General features: G+C 39.6%; 1 protein-coding gene across 1 annotated transcript in view; it reads right to left on the bottom strand.

Annotated features, from left to right (window-relative positions):
- The window catches only part of spock1 (SPARC (osteonectin), cwcv and kazal like domains proteoglycan 1), a gene marked incomplete at its 5' end in the record, with an annotated part of 110,537 nt that overhangs the window by 30,317 nt on the left and 57,205 nt on the right, over positions 1-23,015 (bottom strand). Inside the window, 2 exons of the mRNA XM_080502689.1 lie at positions 9,703-9,783; positions 22,050-22,095. Of these exons, the coding sequence (XP_080358815.1) occupies positions 9,703-9,783; positions 22,050-22,095 (127 nt within the window). The remainder of the gene's footprint in view (positions 1-9,702; positions 9,784-22,049; positions 22,096-23,015) is intronic.

The following is a 23,015-nucleotide window of genomic DNA, read 5'->3' as shown; positions in this document are numbered from 1 at the left end:
AAGAGTGGCCTTGTCTCCATTAGTGGTCTAATGGGTTTTGTTTGAGCCACAGCTGGTGTCTGATGTGAACATCGACTGGCGTCTGACCTGAGCTGGGGCTTACATACGAGTTCATCTGCGTTATAATGGCCAAACTCTCAGACGACGAAGACATTTTTTTTTGTTATGGTTGTGATAACAGTGTAATCTCAGCAAATCCTCTTTGAGAATAAATAAAATAACTGCACGTATAAATTGTTAACATGTCTCCCAGACTATATCACAAGCTGTCAAAAAATACGACTTTCTTTATCTTAGAGGAAATAGGGAGCAAACCAAACATTTAAGATGGTGAAGCTTTGATATTCTCGAGAGAAAAGATTCATTGTACACTGTACCTATCGGAGATATCCGAGCGACTCTCTCCTTTTTCTTACAATCTGTGAAAACATACACACAGACGCACAAACACATTTGCAAGCCTGCATACCCCCTCTTATGCTCCACAATGCAGAAATATGACATTCCAACACCCCCTCCTCCTGATAACACACCGTTGTTCTGTGTGTTTCTATAGCCTGGTGATTGTGGTTTATTTTCACCTCCATCTATCAGTGCTGGAGGAAACTCATCGCATTTCCCTTAGCTGAAAAATGGCATTACCGCGACCAGGAAATGACAGATGAAAGGGAAAAGGGAGGAAAGCAAGAGAGGAAAGATCAAGGAAAGAAAAAAAATACAGGGATTGCATCTGGTTAAGACAGGATTGAAGGACAATTTGGGATTAGTGTGTGACCTCCACGCTGGAGCAAATTGGAAAAGTGACACACATAGAAGGGAGTGAGTATTCGTTTACAAATGATGATTTATTTTTTATATTTTTTTTAGGAGTAATAAATATAGATACAATATAGATATAGAGGAGAAAGGTGGAGGAAAACAAAGGCGACTGAAAGAAAAAAAAACAGTAAAACAAATGAGAGGTAAAATGACAGGACAAAGAGGATGAGGATGAGGCAGGGAAGAGAAACGAATAAAAGAGTGCTGGCTAAAAGAGTTTCATCCATCGATTTAAAGCTTGAGTGAGCAGCACTACTGGTTAAACCAGCCAATCAATTGTAATGCAGGAGCACTGCAGCACACACACACGCACGCACGCACGCACGCACGCACGCACGCACGCACACACACACACACACACACTCACTCACTACCTCTCTTTCACTTTCCTCAATATCTGCTTTTATTCCCCTCTCATCTTTCTGATCTTAAGTATGACTTTATTCTCATTTGTGTGTGCGCCAGGGAGTAAATATGCATGAGCAATTTGACTTGACATGCCTTATTGCATATCAATTCGTTCTAAAGTACCGAGTGCAATGCCTATTTCACAGTAAGAATCACATTTTAGCTGGAAAATGTTATTGATTTATGTAAATGAAAAGATTTTCCCAAGCGAACTTGTGCAAAGGATTGTTCCAACATGTCTTGGCATGAGGTAAACATGATGATACCTAATATAATGCTGCTGAGGAGAGACCCAAAATGGTTCTTTATAATGTTATAGATAGTGTTTGTGAAGAACAGCAACAGTTTAAATCACTGACACAACAACTAATGTGTCTAGCCTTTGTCCTTGGACATATGTAAGGATGACTGATGACCCCCAGGTGCCGGGTTAACAGTTTGTTGGGGGGAGACAGATGGAGGAGCTGGCAGAGCGGCGGCTGAGGGTGAGCGAGGGCAACAAAACACTGGAAATAGATTAACACATTTAAACAATTGCACTTTATTCCAATTCTAGCAGGGTGGACTTTGTGGTAGATCTCACTAGTTTGTTAAGAAGTATTATATACAATTCAAACTCATTTGTATTGTTTTGGATTAAAAAATTTTAAGCATCCCTTTAAGTTATGTATTAGCACGCTAATGAATAATCTATACAGCTGTTTGATTGTGGTCTTGCTTCCGGGGTCTCTTGAAGTGGTCACCGCGTGGCTGTGTTATAATTCACTCACTTGCTGCAGGCCCAGATTCACCCCCATTACCATCTGGTCTGACCTGCTTCTATATGTTGGGGGTGGATCAATATGTCCCATGGTTGGTAGCTCATGCTCAGAGAATAGAGTAAGCATATAAAGGAGAGCCTATTCCAGAGTGAAATCGAATGTGCTACATCTCAGTGAGAAAAATTTGTTTCATTCGAATGAACATGATGATGGACGGAATCGTCTTCAACCACAAGTCAAAGCATTGCTTACATAGTATGTGGAAAAACTATTCTGTGTGTAAATCTGAATTGGATCCATGAGCCCCTGTATATACAATATTTGTTTATGTATAAATACTTTTTTTTTATGCACAGTGGGGTTTTAGAAATGTCTCAAATGTCATTTTTCAGGATCTATGAGTCAAACTCAAATCTTTCACAGTGCTGCACCTCTGGGCAGATATAACATACACTCATAAGCTAATTTATTAGGTACACTTGTATCATCTGATGGGATTCAGTTCAACAGCTCTGTCATAAATTCTTGCTTTGGAAAGATAATTCAATTTTAGTGAGACTGTCACAGCAGTATTGATTTAACATGTATATTATTGAGGTTGTAGCTTGCAGTGGTGTTGAAGGGATGTGTTATAGCGAGGGGTGTTTATAATATATAATATAATGGCCATCACACTATCCACTGTGTGTTTCAGGTTAATCATTGACTCCAAAATTGCTCATATGTCTGAATGTGAGTGTGGGAGATTATCTGTCTTTCTACATTTGGCTTGTTTTGCTAGTATCTTGTCCAGGGGCACACAGTTTTGAACTTGAGTTAAAAGAAAATTTTTTTTTAAGAATAATAGAATGAAGTTAGCTTGTTGTGCCAAAAAAAGTGGTCAGTGAGTGTATCTTTAAAACCATCTTTCTGTTTGCAATGGCAGTCTGCAAATAGTCACATTTTGCATGAATTTTTTTTTTTTTTTTTTTTTTTTTTTACCATTTCATGACCTGTTATTATATTTGGGAATGGATTTTTTTTTTCAAACATTGGCTATTAAATGGAAAATATTCATTCTACATAAATCACAACCAACCACATTTTCAAACTAAAACAACAAAATAGGTCAATTTCCGTTGACTCCTAAAAGATATAAATGTCAGTGATTATTTAAAACGACGATAGAGAATATAGATAATTAGTAAACCGCTGACAGTGGTTCACCACAGCAGTAGGTATGCCCAGAAATGGACACTCATCTTGAGACACTCACACAGGTTCCCCAAAGATAAAACAAAGTAAGAAAAAAGTTGCCTGGAAGATAAGTTGAGTCAGAACTAACATGACGGCACACATCCATCCAGCTGTCAGGCTGATCAAATCATTTCTTGACACACTATTGGCCATTTAGCAACGACCTTCATTAGCACATTGTAGAAATCTTCTAGCAGAATAACTTTTAGGTGATAAAGCTCCAGCAGTGTTTTCCACTTAACAACTTTGTCCTTATATTTAGTGACTTTTGGGAACCCTGCAGCCTCAAAGTTGTTTTCCAGAAAAAACAGATTTCTCATCATTCCCTGCTATTATTGGAGATTTCTGGAGACTGTGACATGACAGTATGAATCCCACCTCCATCCTAACCCACTCACAGGAGGCCCAGTCCCTGCACAACAGAGCAGGATGTGTTTCACTGTTCTGCATCCACGCAGCAAATGAATCGACAAGCCCTTGTCCATAGTGAGACACTTTCTAGAACCTGAAGCAGAGCTGGGTTTAGGAACTGCTGATATATAGGATGGGATGCTGTGAGGGAATTTCAATAAAATAACTTTATGATGTGGAATGTGATGCCTCTAGTCTTCAAAAGGTGAATCATTGTTAACGGCACTAAAGTGATAGGGTTGTTCCATTCATTTTTCATTTAAACAACCCACAACCCACAAACCACGACATTACCCTCAGTATAGGAAACAAAAATGAAGAGGCTCCTGGATGATCTCACCCCCAACATATTTTTTCCACTATTTAATTGCGACAACAGTTCCAGGTGGGTTCTTGGCAGAAAATACCATTATACCCATGGCTGTAAAATTTTATTACAATTAAAGCTGACAGTAAATTGCCCTACTTCTTCACTTTTTGTCTTCTCAGGAGTTTCATCTGTCTTTTTTCAATCTTAATGTTCCTTCAGAGGCAGAAAAAAAGAGACTAGAAAAGAGGATGGCAGGTGGATGGCGACGAGAAGATAAAACTCTCTCTCTATGTCCTCTAATGCTGGACGGACGCCAGGGCGAAGCACAGTGATTGGATAATAAAGATAGTCAGAGTCCAATAGAAAAGGCCAGATTGCCAACAAGCCCTGTCAGGGAGTAGACAGTGACCTCAAATTAATTGCTGCTGAGCTGGACACGGGTCAATGGGGTTTTAGTAACCGGTGTGCATGGGTGTTTGTGTCGATTACTCTCCAGTGTTTGCTCTCCCCACTGCTTTTTTCAAGATAGCAAATAAACAAGGGTGAAATTGAATAAGAAAACGCTCCAACAACCATTCCCAAAGGACAAATTCATAACCGTTATTAGAAAAATGAGCATCACTTTGAGGCTTTGATAAACTAATTAAAAAGGTGGTGTTTTTTTTTTTTTCTTCGTCTTTTACCTGTGGGCGCTACAGAGACAAACAAGAGATGAAGAGAAGAGAGAGAGAGCTGAAAGACAAACAGATCAAGAGGAGATTAAAATCTTCGTCTCTCTCCGCTTTGTGAACGCTCCTCAGGGTCCGACTGTGTGGCCTGAGAGAGGCGCCAGGGCGAGGGGGTGTCAGGGAGGAATGATGGAGGGATGAAAGCACAGAGAGGGCCGCTGGGAGGACACGGCGATAGTACAGATCCACCATCCAGAAAATTAATTATTGAAAACATGGGCAAATCATATTATTGTGGCTGTAACTAAGGAATGGAGAAGATAAACAGGCTGTTCCCATTTAAATGCCAGAGAAAAACCCACAGTGGCTTAAGGGACAAAAATATCTGGAGGGAGAGGCTATTGACTATCGCTTACAAGTTGAATATTCATCACTGCCACAACCATTATACACACAACCGCATGAGCACACTCACACACATTGTGAAAATCCCTAAAAGAGGATGCTTTGTGACGTCGGTTCTGGCAACATAGTCTTTTAAATTTTTTATTTTTATTTTTTTATAGGGACATTATGAACGCAAACAATCAAAGAGTGTTTGAGGTGGCAGGTGCTAATTGTCTTGTGGCGCAGGCATACGTCATCTTGTGTTGCCTCAAATGTCTTTATGGTGCTGATTAACTAAATGAAAAGGCAGCAACAGTAACATTAAATAGAATATGTATGAAAGTGTGGCTCGTTGGTTTATGTGTTAACTTCTGGGATTTTGAAGATGACTGCTGTAAAATTGGCAAATTTGTGTGGTCTAATTCCAGTTGCAAGATTTTTCACAATTTCAGCTACAGTGAGTTTACTTTACTGACACGAAGAAGCTGATTTTAAACAAGAATAATGTTTCACATGCTCCTTGTCATCTTATTTTAGTATACCAAGTTTCTCTAATTGAAGTAGCTGCGTCGCACAACTCTGAAAAAACTTTGAAACCACAATTTCAAAACTAAAAGGAACCAGCACAAGAGATACTTAATGTCAACTGAAGTGAGGATGCACACAGTTTGACTTGGTGGTGGTAAATGTTTCCTAAAATTGTCAATGTCATTCACTGTTGGGATTATTTCACTCATAAACACCAATTTGAACTTAACGAACGTGTCAGAGGAATATTAAATAGTTCACGCATCAAAGTTGCTGCAGTTGATTTATATTCTGCAAATTAATAATGTATTTCTTGTGAAATTAGATGGAAAAATCAGGACAGAGTTGTCTCAACAGAGATCACATTGATGATCTTTGTCAATGGTTTTACGGGTGAAATTATTGATATTTTGAAGCAGTTTGAGTTCTTTCTTTTGTATTATATTTAACAAACAGCAAAAGAAAACATTTCTGCTCTACAGTGGACTGATGAAGGGTGAATAGTGAGTAACTTTCCATTTCATTCACTCTCCAATGTAATTTCCTTCTTTTCACACTCACAGTGTTGAGTGGTGACACATTTTGTCTTCAGAAGGTCTTTACCTGACAGTTTTTTGCTCCCAGATGGGAATTTTGTGTCAGTTTGACCTTTTTGTCAATTTCTGAAGAGATCACGATAAAAGACCACAAGTATGACTCATAACATGACTCTTTGGTTCAATGACACAATGTTATCTCTTCCTTTTTATCCCTCACTGCGTGTACATGTGCACATGCATGCGCACACACACACGTCCACACTTGGCCTCTCACTTCACCCCTCAGTGTCGATGATAATTGAATGTTTTTTGCTCGGTCCTACACAGCTGTACTCATTAATCTAAAGTTGAGTAAGTGCGTGCGGGCGTGCGTGCCTGTGTGTGTGTGTGTTCCTTTTGTACACTCTATTGGGTGTAAAATGAAAGCCTAATAAACTTGTCGACCTTGTGCGACCAAAATGGAGGATCCCACAATGTTTAACAGCTTTCTGTGGGTTTAGATGTGTTGTCAGCGCTGACAAGACATGTGAAATGCCTCAAGTTGGACTTTGTTTATGGTTAAAGGGAACAAATTAGTCTATGGGCTAACCTCAGTCCTGCTGCACTGCCCAAAAACTGATGACCAAACACACTTGTGGGGTCAGATCTGCATTAAAGGATCCATAATACAGGACCTAAAATATTTTTTCTTATTTTGTGTTTAGAATGAGCTTGTAGAACCAAGGCAGCAGGGCAATGATGAATAAATACAAAAAGATTTGTATGAGACATTTGGGAATTCAGTATGCCAATGGGAAGGTCCCACTCAGATAATGTTGTAAATCTGGGTGTCTGTATGTGCAAGCATGGATGATTTAGAGTCCTGTTCTTCCTTTACCTCCATCTACTATCTTTACATGTCATTAATTTACTGTCATCTTTATATTAACGTTTACTCAATAAACTAAGCAGTCCAAAATCTTTACTTTATAATTCTTTCACATGGAACATATAACAAAGTAACAGAGTGGGCCAAGTAAAAGCTCTGGTCACTTCACCAGAGGGTTAAAACCTTTTCTATCCTCCCCTCTCATAAAACAAAAGCCCGTGTGCTGAATCAAACGCATTATGCCCCCAGCAAGACTGCAACACCACACAGAGATTGGAACCACACAGCAGACAAGGAAAGAATGAAGCATGTGATTATTTGATAAGCACTTTTAAAACCTCCCATTTTTGCTCAATTTAAAGAGGAAATGAGTGAAGTTTGTTTGCCCAATAGCACATGAGTGGTCAGTGCCAGGGGAACACTAACCCGCACATTTCTCCACCAGAGACTGACGCTTCTGGCTTTCACGAGTCAACACCGCATTTCCTCCACTTCAGAACAAACACACCCTCAATCAAAAGCACGTTTCTCAGTCGGAGGTTTGAATTGCAGACCTCCATGTGAGAACACCATTACACATCAACTCTAATATTTGTAGCAGGACAGTCGTAACTGACACAAGTGTGATGACATCAAAACAAGAGAAAATCTACAGATACCTAATAATAACACCCAGCATTGTTTTGTTCAAATATCTTATTCAACTGATTGAAGTGCATGAAGATAAACTGAAAAATCTATTTATCTAGGCCATGGGTGTCAAATGCTTTTTAGTTCAGGGGCCACATACAGTCACGTTTGATCTGTTTCACTGCAAAGACATATGGCGGCATTCTGAAAATGTAACTTCACAAGTGAATAAGGAAGCTGGCTTTGACTGCAGCATCATTCTGTGCCTCAGTAATGTCTAGTAGTTTTACTGGGAACATGCAAACCTCTATTGGATGAATTAGGAACAGCTTTTTGACAAATAGGAGTTCCAGCCTTTTTCTACACTTTGCTCCGTGAGTCAAGATTTGACCCACTGGCAGACTGGTTTTGACCTGATCTTGCCTTCCTCCAACCAAAAACTCCATATTGGTGCAGTTGTTTTGCTCCATGTTTGCATAGCATTGCTTTCCATTACCACCCTGAGTTTAAACAAAACACTTATATCAAGATTGATCATCAGAAAACCGCCGCACACATCTGCAGTTGCATTTCAATATGCAGTTGAGTTTGTTTCCCATTTAATTTTCAATTTGGATAGTCTGTTTTTCAAGTCACTCTCTGTACCATCTCTCTGGCAAAACTAATATCTCCTGTACAGCAACAAGCACTCTCAGAGGCTGTCACTTAAACGTGCTCATTGTGTTTGCTCTTGAAATGATTAATGCATTTTTTCCAAGTTCTATGCTGCAAACATCAGGTGAGTAGGGAGGGGAGCACCCGCTATACCAAGAAAGGCACCGGCCTTGTATTTTTCATGACGTCACTCTCCAACAGAGCATGTGGTTGAAAAATGTGTTGTGTGAAAAGCTGTCGAATAAGTATCTTGATTTGTGTAATGATGACTTACTGCAAGCAATTCTCTTTTTGTTAAAAATAGTTTGATTTCTCATCAAAAAGGCCCCACCTTGAGCTGTAGCAAACATTTACTAAGCAGATGTTTATTATATGATTTAATCAGTGCTTATATGTTTTTAATTCCCGCAGAATTACAGCCTTTAGGTTGTTTGCTTTTGTGAACCAGTAAAACTGCAGCTTCAATGTTCAGACAAACAATGCTTTAAGAATACATTTAAAGCATAAGGTCACTGTGATGTTTGACCACCAAAATCTAGTAAACCAATTTTTCAAGTGCGACTGCATCAAATTTTAAGAAATGTCCTCGAGGCCATCAAAATAAATTTGTGGTAAATGAAACATACAACCTAATAACATAGTGCCTGCAGCCTTTCACTGTTGGAGGTTTAAAACGAGGATGAGGGTGCATTAACTGGAAGCATTTTTATTCTGCAATATTTAATTAAATGTTCTGCCTCTCTTTAGGTTACACAAAATAATGGAATTAAATGTGTTTGGTGTAATCAGTCACACACACACACACACACAAACAAACAAAAAAAAAAACCACTGCGGAGGATTTCAGCTCAATACAATCACATTAGCTTATTAAAACCTCCTGAGCAACACACACTGATGCCAGAAGAGACAGGTACACCACAGAGGTAAATCTGTACTCCAGTATATTACAGCCCCATGTTAAATCTAATTTTACAATAGCAGCTTACACTTAAAGACCACATTGTTAGTATTTAGACAAACCCCTGAAATCACTCCTTGTCACGAAGGTGCTCGCTTTGATCATTGTGAGTGAATTGGACATGATTTGTCTGGTTCAAACAACAAGCCTTGAGCTTGGTTATCTCTCTTCACCATACTGACATCTCTGCACACAACCTCGAACACGTTTGGCGAGCTAATTGTTCTGAACACAGCAGCAATATATACCCACTGCTTTGTAGCCGAGACAACAGAGCACAACAGTTTGAGCTCAATGTAAAGTAATGCAGTGGCCTGCTGAGGAAATGGATGTCCTACTACTAAATTGTTTATACTCTATGTAATCACACAGTCTGAAACGGTCTGTGTTCAAATGCAGCAGAGTCATTATTGCCCAACAATATTTACTGCAAATGAGCAGAATCAGAGCAGTCAAGAAGCCAAATTTTTACGGTAGGAACTGACTCTCAGAGGAAAAAACAGTCAGTGGAAAAAAACTCACCATCCTGTGCTGTCTTCCTGGCTGAGCCGGAGTGAGCTTTAGCCCCTGGGTCGCCAAATCTGCCAGGTTCAGCCACTCGCTCTGTATTGAAGAAATAGAATAATCTGCATTTAGAGTTATAATTTTGTAATATTGTGTCATGTTTGAGAAGAGTATCAATCCCCTGCTGTAATTCACAGAAAAACACAAAAACCAATGTTTCCTAACTATGATATATCCCTTCTTTTTATTTCTTCTTCTTCTTTTTTTTTTTTTTACTTTAACAGAGAAACTATAATATTTTTTTTTCTTCACATTTCTACTATAAAACTATACCAGGCTGCTTGTACACCATTTGTTGAATTGAATAAAAAGAAAAATACTCTAATGATGACTGCCAATTCTTAGCAAGATGGGAGCATTTGGACTCACAGTATGAAAAAAACAAACATCTGAAACATTAAATAGTATCCACCGAACACAAGGAAATCCTGCTCAAAAGAATATTTTCTTAATATTATTACACTCAATGCTTTTTAATAATTCAATGCAGGGATCAATTCTACACCTGAACCTGGGTGGCCCTCACGATGTACCACCACCTGGATAATTGTTATTTAATGGTTTTAGATTTAATAAAACCTTCAGCAACAGACACAATTTTTCACCTTGGAATTCATATTCACCCTGGCCTTGTTTTTGAGACGATGATTCATGTCAGAATCCTCTTAATTATGTAATGCATCATGAACACAGTACCATGTCCATGCGGGAGAAGAATAAAATCACACACAAACACTGCAAACAGTCATGAAGGCGTACAAGAAAAATTCTGCCTCGTGCCTTAAATGGCTAATCACCATCAAGACATTTTAAAATCAATACAAGTCCCAGTGGTGCTGCAAAGTGACAAATCTGATTTTTGCTTGTTTTGAAAGAAATAATCGTCATGCCGTTTAGTCTCTCACACGCTCGTTACATTGCAGTCATATCCCGTGAGGTTGAGAGCCGGCGTGGCAGAGCTTCAGGGAGGAAGCAGAGCAGCCGGACATTGAGGCAGAGGGAGTTTGTCATGTCTGTCTGTAGGCTGTGACATTAACACCCTGGGATGATTAACTCCCTCAGCTCATCCATCTCCTGTATTTATTAGTGAGCAAAGATTTTGAGTGAGGAGTGACCATGGCCTGTATCTAATGGCGAGGAAAAAAAGTGTGTGCAAGGCAAAAGTTGGATCAACTTTGCCAGTGTACCCCGTACTCATTATTCTTCTACACTTTCTTTTTGCCAGACCGCTCTTCTCCTCGTTATGGGAGGACTTCCTTATCTCTGAGCTATCCTCTCTACAGGCAATCCCTCTCAAGTGCTCTCCGTGGGCCTCATGTCTATATATCTTTGTATCTCTGCCTTCCTCGCCTGAGACTCTCCAATGCCACTGTCACTTTTTGTGTGCTGGCATTTAGCCTGAGCGTGCCTTCTATAATCTCTCACAATGACTCGCTGCGCACAACTCTGAGGTTTATTTGTCTTAATTTAAAATGATCATTGGGGGCACGACTGGCTGTGGCGCACAAGCGGCAGTGTCACAACACAAACACACATTCGGTAGTCCCTCGACATGATCTACTGTTGTGTGCATCTTCCTTTTGAAAACAGCTTGTTCAGCACTGTCCACATACTGCAGTCCATTGATTCACAGCTTTATTCTGCTCTAAGTTTGTTGGTCTTGGCTCAGCCTTTGTAAACTGGATGTGCAGGGCAGTGATACTTCCCTCTATTCAATGTTTTGCAACACTTACCTTTCCACGGTAGTCATTTTTGGTCATTTTAGTTCAATGTCTGTTCACTCGCTTCCATACCTCCACATCACTTTCATGAAGTCTGCACAGATATTAACTGCCTTCACTGTTATGATTGGCTTCATCTGTTCATTAAATTAACAACACCCTTGGTGTGACAGTGTGCATTTCCTTCCTCTGTCTCTCAGCAGGCTCCAGGTATCATTGATTGCCACCTGTGTGTGTGCGTGTGTGTGTGTAGTTTGGTAATTTATTGTGTGTGTGTGTGCGGCTGAAATCACTGCGGCATGTGTGTGTGCGTTTCAGCTGATAATCCCATTTATGTACTTCGACTCAACACAACGAGAGCTCACCCCTCTGAAAGGGCGAGATAAGGACTGAGCTAAGGGTCGTGGATATTGAGTCAGTTTTTATGATGTGGCCAACAAGCCATTAAAATCAGAGTGGTAAACAATGTTAAAAGAACGCCTGGAGTGTGAGCCACAAACCCTTAGCACATTACGCTGAAATGAGATATTTGTTCCTGCTCCAGCTCACACTCGTTTTCATATACAGACCCTTGGTGCTCACTGTTGTTTGTTGTCCTATCTGTCTGCTTTGTTATCGGTTTCCTTCTTTCTAATTCTTTTAGCTCCTCCAGGCGCAGATCAAAGACGGTTTTATGGGAATATATTAAGAGGCAGTGACAGAGTTAGGGGAGATTAAAGATGGACCGATGAGAAATGGGAGCAGACAGACAGCATATCTTCAGAGACACTGTGGCATAGTGAATTGGAGAAAGAGGTGATGAAATATATAACAACGACGTACACTCTGCTGGGAAAACACAATGTCACGTCTAATCAGGCTGATTGGCAATTTGGAAGCTCCAGATTTTCCAGCCTTTTGTTTGCTGCTGGTTCTGCCAAACTAGAGTGCAACACAAATGACAAAGGGTTGTGCTGCCAAGTGGTTCCCATGGCAACCACTTATTCATCATGTAATCTAATTAGGATAGACAGGAGTAGTAAACACCTGAAAATTGTGAACTTAAGTTGCATTGTTTTTTTTTTTTGGTCTATCTCACGTATGCATTGTGTCCTCCGGCGGTGCCTCGGCGCCAGTTCGACTCTCATGTGCGCCTCTGCACTGGGTGTGATAATGGGGCATTGCCTTGGCATTTGTAATCCTCCCTTTGACTCCCCTCTCTGGATAATGCATTGCAATCACAAGCTCACAAATCTGTGGGACATGCCTATATACAAGAAGCCAGATTCAAATGGCCACAGCACTGATTCTAACATTGGTCTTTCTGACAGCAGAACTACAGTCTGCTGCCAAGAATGCTTCCTCCTCTGTTGTCTCTCTGTGTTGACTTGGATTTAAAAGCCTGTTCGGGGCAACTCCCCAACCAATACTACAACTGAGCAGAAATTCATGCACATAGAAGAGATGGAAAATAAAAGACTGAGCAAGTGATGAGTAAAAAGTCACGAGTTTGACTTTGGAAGAAGACAGTGCTGACCATGAGGAAATGCAGGACTTTATAGTTGGCCAGATCACTGGCTGGATGCATAGTGTGCAGGTGCATTTGTGTTCATATTTTCCACACTATTCTACACTGGTGGGAACAGACACCTGATCTCACATTGACCCATAAGTAGTTATGTCACAAAAAAATGATGGAGGCCATCTCTTTAAGTACAGACTTTTTTTAAGATCAGGATTAGGAAAGTAGTGTTATGCTGATTATGTATAAATCTGCAGGAATTATTGTAAATCAATGTAATATCCAATTTAGGTACATAAACACTGCTTTATTGTGTTCTGTCTTTCTATATTTATTTTACATCCCGTTGGAGGTTGCATAGTGGTGTAGTGGTTTGCGACCTCGCCCCAAATGAAGACGTGGTGTCTGGTTGGAGGCCTTTGTGTTTAGTTTACATGTTCTCCCCATGCATGTGTGTTTTTTTTTTCAATTTGTATATACTGTTGTTTATCCTTTCCTCCCATAGTTTAAAAACATATGTTTGAGGTTAAACTATAGATGCGAATATGACAATTTGACTAGGAACCTGTCCAAGGTGCATACACTGAGAATGGACTGTCAGATAAGGCATCAGATGGATGATGGTGACAGGCTGGGTCAGGTTCAGGTCAGGTTCATGTCAGACGTAATCTGAGATTATGTCCATCACTGTCATGAGGACATAAATATGTTTGTGCACTCATGTCACTAGGAACACAAACTAAGTCTCTGCAATGCAATCTGCAATGTAGGTAATGTCAAATGAAGAATTTACTTATATTATTTGACAAGATATGTTTAGAAGACATTCATTTCCAATTTCTTTAGTGCTCAGTGGCACAAGAAGCTCTGAGGAGAATTCTGAGTTGAAAACAGTTTTAGTCGGTTTGCTTTCTGTAGGATTGATAAGATTAGCTTCAGATTTCACAACCTCTCGCTTAAATGGTACTGAGGCAGTTTTGGGCAGTTTTGGCACACTCTGAAAGCATAAAGCCCTGACGCGAGTGCAGCAGATGTCTGCGGAATCCACCCACAGGGCGAGCTGGGCTGTCTGGGACCCAGGCCAGTGTCACCCACACAACCCTCACCTCCTTTGAGAGCTGCAGAATTCAACATAAAGCACAACATGTACAGAGGCCTCGCAGGTTAACCATCCGTGACTGGTAAACAGACAGGTCAATGAAATGTCGCCATGGAAACAAGTTCATGTCACCCTGCTAAGGATTTTCCAATCTGTGAATACGCATGGTGGTAGACACGAGGGGTGGTGACATAAAACTGCTACATGCGATTTCTACAAATAACCCAGCTGGATTTTTTTTTTTGTCAGCCGACTTGTTTAATCACTGATTTCTCAGCTTTTAATATCACGCTCAGTGCATTGTGACCAAATGAACAGTGTTTGTAATGCAAATTAGGGTTTTCATTTCTCATTTCATCTTAAAGTTGGCTTCAAAGAAGTTTCTGACATCAGGGATCTTGCAATATCGAACATACGATTTACTATATTAATTTGTTCCCAAATTGAATGCATATTCGAAATTATTTCATAGAAGAACCCGAGAAGCTAAAATTCAGAATAAAGCTCACCACAGAATCCATTAGTGGTTGTTAATAAGTCGCAATGTGCAGTGCCCAACATATAGAAAAAATAATGACTGAGTTGCAGCATGAAATTGTAGAATATGACCAGAAGGATAATGAGACTACATGTTCGTGTAACAGGAAGAAACAGCAGGATGGTGAGTGCTTTCAACATTACACACAGGGTGAAAGAAGTCAGAGTAAAGGCATAACTACAACTCCACATGGGAAGTGTAATGATGACAACCAGACATCTGAAAATATGAATCACATATGAAAGAGCCAGCAATGGAGTTTCACAAGCTTTCAGAGTGAACATGTGTGTGATAATGTGACTGTGGTGTGGTGATTCACAGTCACCCATTGTGCATCATTACGTGATCTGATGAACTCAATATGTCAGATATAATAGAAAACTCTCCACAAACTATAAGCAAACAAGCCAGTGAAGTGAAGTTGAAAGAAATGAGTGAAGTTAAAGTCACAATCATAAAAAAAAGAAAGTTTGGTTCAGAAAACAAACAATCAGGGTGAATCCAATCCCAGACTATAAATATAGTAAAATATTACTTTGGTTTTGTAAATTACCATCCATCACAAAAACAACAGAAATATTAATCAAGAGGATGTTAACTGACAAGCACAATCTAGAATCTTTTTTTTAGGGTTCTATTAACCGCAAACAACGACCTTACCCAGTGATGCCAAATGCCAAAAAATGACAAGTAAACAACACTTTACTAACCGAAAAGAACAAACCAAAACAACATAAAGATCGATTTTGTCTTGCTTGGTTATGAAATGACTTCACCACACAGAACAGACATCATTTGGCATCAGAAATTAAACAACCTTACAATAAACTGATAATTTAGTGAAAAAAGAAAAAATCGAATACAAATTCGGTACACAAACTAGCCATGACAGAAAAGCACAAAATAATGTCTGTTTCCTGCTGTTTCCTTGATTGTCAGAGGTTTTCTATTTTGTGGTGGTCCATCCCTCCACTGTGCCATGCAATCAGTCATCTTGCTTGTTCGCATTCATCCTATATTTGTGTGTCGTCTTACAGTCAAGCTTGTTCCTTCAGCTTTGTTGATCAAAGTTTGGTTAGTTGTTAGTCAAAGTTGGTTTAAGTCAATAGGGACCATTAAGCTGCGGTACGTCAACCAGGAGAGCTTCTCTAATGAACTGAACTTCTCATTCACTCGTCCCCATGCATTCACATGCCACACTTGCATGTCAAGGATGCAATGCATCCTCTAAAATGTTGCCTGTACTTACTTATGTGGAATTGTTGGGATTTTCAATGTATTGCCATAGTATGGCTCTGCTGCTATTGTCTTTTTCCTTCGTCTCAAATGCCATGTGGCTAAATCCTTCCAGTCTCTGAGAAAGACAGAAGTTATGGCCCTGCAGAAGAAAACAAAATAAACTGTCCTGTGGTATTCGTGGGCTTTTATTCAGAAAGCCATATGTCTGACCCTCTCTCTGGTGGTCATGTGATGTCAACCTTGATCTCAAATTGTTGTCCTAACCCTAACTGTCACCCAGCAGAAGAACATGAAAAATATACGGGCAAAAATGCCTTTTGCTCTGCAGACTTCTGATGGTTGTCAGTTGAAATGCAAAATGTGCTGGAAGACAGAATCGGAGGACAAATTACAGTGTTGGATGACTTATTGTCAAGAATGGGCTTTTATGGCAGTGTGCATGTTCTGTAGCACCACTCTTGATGAAAACATGGAAGATTTAAAGCCTGTTTCTCTCTTCAGGTGTTCCAGTGAGGAGTGTCAGCGGCTGGATAACATCCTGGAGTTTGCGGAGTGCAGAGGCTCAGTGGAAACTCAGGGAGGATCAAGTGGGATGAAAATGTATCAGGTTTTAACCCCTTAGATTAAATGTGAGTAGCTATGTTTTTCATAATATTTGAATTTAAAAGTCACATATATCTTGTTTCTGTGAAAATAATTTGTATGTTTCAAAATTGCTCATATAAAAAACTAAAACTCCAGCGCTGTTGAACATTCAGCAACCGTAATTCATCACTATTAGCACAACTCCAGCTGGGGAATTTATACCGTTGCTATTGAGAAACAAGAGACACCATATAATTAATCAAAAGTAGGAATTTGTTTCTCTGCAATTGTCCCAGAATCACAAAATCCACAACTCGACAACATGAACAACTTTATCAGACTTCAGAACGCTCACCCGCTGTTAGAAGTATTCTGAAAGTGGCAGCATGTTTTTGGAGTCATGTACGCATGCATCTCCACTAAAGCCAACAAATCAAATGGTGGACTTCATTAAGCCAAAAGGAGACTGGAAAACAAATTTACAAGTGGAGGATTTGATCCGTCAGCATCACCAACAAGCCATTTGTGATGCCACAGATTTCATTCATTAGATGCTACCAAGGTGAGGATTAATCGCAGAGTGATTCATCAGGGACCTGGATTTTCCTGCATCAACCTTCCTGCAGCTGATTAGTCTGCAAGGGCGACCTGCAATCCATTAGTCAAACTCAAATCAGCAGGTGGTGATTGATGACACTGTCTGTTTTTTGGCCGTATGGACTCCAAATACAGCATTGTGGTCAAATTGGCCATTTCACTCTAATTTAGAATTTGATCACAGGTGTCAGATTATGTAGGATTAAACACGATGCACAATTCAGTGCATTAATTCCTCCAATTCTGTCCACACCTCATCTAAACTCATTAGGCTACATTCACACGGCAGGTCTTGATGCTCAATTCCAAGTTTTTGCTGGGATCCGATTTTGTTTTCTGTGTGTGATCATTTCAAACACAACCTGCTGTGTGAACGTGGTCGGGAAGGATGTTTTTAGGCCCCAGAGCGCAGAAGACGATATGAAGTCACGCCGAGCACGCATGGCACGTCGGTCAGCACCCGGGTTGCCACATGTGGCTCACTGTTTCCAGCCCAAACAACGTAAAACCCACACACCTCAATAAAAAGCAGGCCAAATCTCAGCCTGTGTAGGAATCATGTTAAAACCATAACACTATTATATGTCTAATAATGAACATGCCATAATCACACAAATGCACAACCTAAACAAAGGTAAAAGGTAAGAGACAGACAAAATGGAGACAATGGAAAGAAGAAGGAGAAAATAATAATAGAATAATTTGTATAATTATTATACTATTATATAATAGAATAATTTGTCTCCAATGAACTGGTGGCATTTATAGTGAAGAGGGTTTCTGCCTATAGGCGACTAGGATTGTTTTAATTAACCACTACAGAAGATGGATGGATGGATTCATGGACATGAAATAATTTAAAATTCAATATCATGTTTCACTTTGAATTAGATAACTTTAATTTAAAATATCATCACTGGGCTCAAAAGTTACAACGAGCAGGAGTGCCTGCTGGTGGCTAACGGGATTAAACAAAGAAGCAATGCGGACACATCATAATAACAAATGTTCCCATTAGAAAACTGGATTGTCTGATTGATTCCTATTACTTATTAGCTGCCCGATTGTCTTGCCGCCCATTGCTCGCAGCTGTGCTTTGTGAGTGGGAGCAACAGCAGAGTGCATTGTGATAATGGCAGGAGTGTAGCACTTTGAGCTCTGCAGCAGGGGAGCTGTCATGGTGCAGCTGAGATGCAGCGCTGCAGCAGAGCTGACAAAACAAACAGAAGGCTGAGAGGAAAAAGGTTTACGTGGTCTGTATTTAATTGGCTCAGAGTTGATCCATGCTTTGACAAGTCAAATGTACCACTCACATAAATACACAGATGTCACATTCTCGCCAACAACATCCTGTCAAAACTTGCAATGACACATGGAGAGTACAGAGTGACTTTAGGGTCTTACGAGGCAGAGCAAATGTCTGAGTAAGTAGCGTTTTTAATACCAGTTTAAAATAAATTGCAATAAAATGCTGAAAGCCATGAACAATATATTAAATGAGCTCTCCAGCAAAGCTTTAAATACTGTACTGTCCCTTATCACCATTAAAATGGAACATTACTTTATTTCTACTTTGAGTTGTATTTCTGTCACTCAGTTGAGTGGCTTCATCTGTTATGATACAAGTGTGCACAGCAAAGTAATTATTAAGACCTCAGAATGAGGTAATATATCTGAGACTAGGCCTAAAACAAAAGCAGTCACGCAACTTATTTACCATGCCTATTCCCCTGTTGAACCTGTAAGCGGAGATGTGACTCTATAAAGTGCCTGGGAAGATGAAAACAAGGCTCGAGTTGTCATCAGCACCACTGAAAATATTGCGAATAAAAAATGACAGTTGCAAATTGAATGAGTATGTAGCTTGTAAGTTTGTGAATGTTGCTTTCTTTTTGGCAACACGCTTCTTCTGTCAGTGATCTCGGGCTTTGGCCGAGTTCAATGAAAGATTGCCTGACATTAAAAAGTGGTGCTGCTGTCTCCCTCGATGCATGACCAAAGGAACCTGTTCAAACAAGTCAACCCACCTGAGCTGTAATGTTCTGTTGGAGTCTCTCAGCCACATACGAATGAGTGGGTATCGTCACTGTGACATTATTGGTCTTCAGTTGAAAAAAAGAAATACAACTCATATGGTCTTATGAAATATACTCTAAGAGACGGTATTTTGGATTCTGCATCCATTGATGCGGTGGAGGCTGGCTCAAGGCAATACCAACTGTTTAAGTGCAAAGGTAAGGTGGTGCGTCACAGGAGAAACACAAAGAGACAGTCAAACACTGAAAATCACAGCTACAAGCAATTCAGAGACACTGGATAACCTGAAACTGTGGTACCTGCTCAAAGCCCATGAATGTAAAGCGATAACATGCAAACTCTCGACATGAGGTCCCCACAAGCCTGGAGACACAGGAAGAGACTGCTGTATTTAATGACACAGAATTCAAACTGATAAAGAATTAACTCAAAAATGTTGGGAATATTTAATTTTGAGTTGCAACTCATATTTTATTCAAGTTGTATCATTAAAAAAAACAACTTTCCATTGTTATATATTTATTTGAAAAGCACCTGTAAATGTTGTACCAATAAAGTTAGTACCTGATCAATATACACACATACTGACATGATTAGGAATGAAAGTCTTTGCTTAGTTATTAGTTGGATTGCTGACCATTGTGAATACAGGAACTTTACATTTAATAACCTCGCTAAACAGGTTTTTAATACAAACCATGATTGGCTTTGCTACATTAATGTACACATGTCTATATAGGTGAACACTTATTGTTTCAATCAACACTCACACTGCACACTCGGAAGTAAAAAACCTGCTCTTAAAGAGTAACTTTGACAACAACAGATACCTCCCTACCGCCCTCCCTCCCTGCCCCTACCACTTGAGGCAAACTATTTTCATACTGCTTCTCCCCTTTCCATGCATTCAATCTTTCATAATTGCTACTGCCAGTCGAGGGCATCATGAACAACACCTTCTTGGTAGGAGCAGTTGGATCCTATGATGCACTGTCTTTGGCAACATTTGAATCCAAGATAAAAAATATTGTCAACATGTGTCATCTGACTGATATGAAAAATTAATTTAACATCTAAAGTAAACCATCATCCTCATGAATCTTTCCATACCTTTTGTTTCCAGCCATCTCACAGAAACCAGAGCGGAACTCCAAAATTTGATGCAATGAAGCAAGGCTGTTCTCATTAGGCTCAGTATCCACGAGGAGCTGGCCCAGATAAACCTGCTCCGCAAGTCTTTCCCTGAAGAGTTACAGTTACTGTGCTAGATATGCAAAAATCACACCCGCACGAAACAGCACAAACTCAGAGGCAGGAAGATTTAACATCCGGGGTGCAGTTCAGAAAACTCAAGTCCAATTAACCCCCCCCAATGCAAGTCTGTGTGTGTGTGTGTGTGTGTGTGTGTGTGTGTGTGTGTGTGTGTGTGTGTGTGTGTGTGTGTGTGTGTGCGCGCGTGTGTGTGTGTGTGTGTTTGTGTGTGTGAGAGAGAGAGAGAGAGAGAGAAAATCAGACAGCGTGTGTGCATGAGAGTGAGTTGGTGTTTGCAATAATTGAGTTTAGTCAAGAGTTACTGAAGGTCTAAGAGCATTACACACTTGAGTGTGATTGATTAAGTGGACTTGGCATTATTGCCATCGTAAATCTATAAGCAGCACATTCAGACAGCAAGTAGCAGCATTTGGCCCGACTCACACACAAATGCACTTTTCACAAGATTTCACCGATGAGGAAATCTTCACCTCACTCGACCTGATCGATTATTCCAATTCAGCTTGACTTGACTTCATGGGGCCTTATTTGTTTGTACACAGAAGAAAGATAAGTCTCCACAAAAAGCACAACCTGTGCATGTGCACGGGCAAACACTCATATACAGTACACACACAAAACACATCCACAGTCATGATTGGATTTTGGCAGCAGCTCACTGAACAGCACAATTAGTTCATTTGGATCGCCTCTAATGGATTCCCTATAAAACAATTAAACACACAGTGAAAAATATAATATAAAGTAAGAAAACAAATCCAGACACGAAAGCTCATGTTAACATGAAGGCAATAGAAAGATGAGAACCAAATGTTTCAAAAAGTCTTCTCTTTCGTTTATTTCCTACGAAACTGCACTGTTCATCTGATGACATTCTGTCTATTAAGGCAGTACTTATTTATAAAAAAAAAAACTACTTTCTGTATGTTAGTTTATTGTCTGGGGTTCATGTAATGAGTTGTGGTTCACTGAAAAAAGTTGATTACTGTGGAAAAATCAGAGGTCGTAGATTTTAAGAGTTTAAGGTTTGTGATATTTGATGTTTCAGTTAAGATTCATAAGAAACCACAATAAGAAATTTTTTTATGAAATCACAAACAACCGCATTGTATTTCATTACAAAAAATTGAACAACGGACAGATGTCTTTCACCGACTGCATTATAAGTTAATGGGGTTAAAGGCTTCTTCCAGTCGAAGTCAATGAGGCTAATGCTCTAAGCAAATCTAATTAAGATGTTTCCAGTTGTAGCCGATGTGGTTTTGGTATATATATATTTAAAAAAAAAACAACAACTTGAAAGGGATAATAGATGTAAAAACAAACCTGAAAGCTTTTTTGTCCTGTGCTAATGAAGGCCAGATCAGGTTTGTTTTGTACATGAGATGTGTTTTTGTTGTCCTTTTGACTAGACAAGGGCATTCTGTGTTTGAATAATCCAAACTGTCAGTATGAAGGAGCCCGCAATATGAATAAGACATGCTTCTGTCAGGGAGTAGAGGTTTTTTTTTTTTTATAAATCGGCAACATTCGGTAAAACTATGTTTAATGTTGTCAAGCCTGCCTGATATCTTTAGCGACATCGACAGACACTCCATCTGCACTCACGAACAAGACTCAGTGTACGGCCAACAAATCAGCGTCAAACTACTCACAGTCAGCTTCGCACACAGTTTAAAACATTCTCAATATTTGCACACAAACAGCAGGACTCACCTTGGTCGAGAGGCTTGGCCGGAGCCCAGCTTTTGAAGTAGTCATCCTGCGTGGAAACACAAGAATCTTGGTCATGAAAAAATAACCAAGTAGAGAATACCACTGAATTATTTTGTAGACGAGGCACTGAACAGCCCAGATACTAAACCAAACCACTGAGAACTCCTGTGACTGCAATGAAAAGTGAGAAGACACTGAGCGCAGTGGCGTGTGTCACAGTCAGTGTCAGGTGAGTCCTTTATATATATTTAAATTCCTGCACTGCTTTAGGAGACTTCATTTTCAATTTTGTTGAACTGTATGCACCCTGAAAACAGAACACTTTTACCCCCCTTAGAAAACCTTTCATCCACAGAGAGTATAAAATAAACTAATCATGCAAAGATAAAATTATATTACTCATTTAATTAAACAGGAGAAGCTTGTTTAAAAGAGTAGATAAACCATTTTGACACGCTGCAAACAACTTGACCACCAATTAAATGAGCGACCAAATACTAAAATCCATATCACTTCATTTTTTTCCCAATCCATTTCAGATGCTGGCATTCTGCCAATTTAACAAAATCACACAAACTAACAAGAGACTCGACAGGTTATGGGGAAATGAGGATATATATACATTATGAGCAAACACCTAAAAACAAGCTTGGTCTCAGCAGTTTCATTTTTATTGGTGTCAAATCAGCAGGACCTTATTGACAATCGTGACATACAGGGGAAAAAAAACATTCAATGTCAAGATTGAAAGTGGTTTTTAGCAACAGAATTTTTGCACAATGACAAAAAAGATTAGTCTAGTATTATGTGTAACTCTTTTTGTCCGTGTACTTATATCGGAAGAGCTCACATTCTTCTTGTAAGAAACAGTTTACTTTCCCAGAAAGAGTCTCATCAACTAAAGTAACTGGCATCTCACAGCTGAGCTCAGCTGAGTAGAGATTTGGATTTGTTAAGCTTAATACT

This window comes from Blennius ocellaris (genome assembly GCF_963422515.1).
Source record: "Blennius ocellaris genome assembly, chromosome: 9".
Taxonomy (NCBI): domain Eukaryota; kingdom Metazoa; phylum Chordata; class Actinopteri; order Blenniiformes; family Blenniidae; genus Blennius; species Blennius ocellaris.
This window is presented reverse-complemented; position numbering and strand designations above follow the sequence as displayed.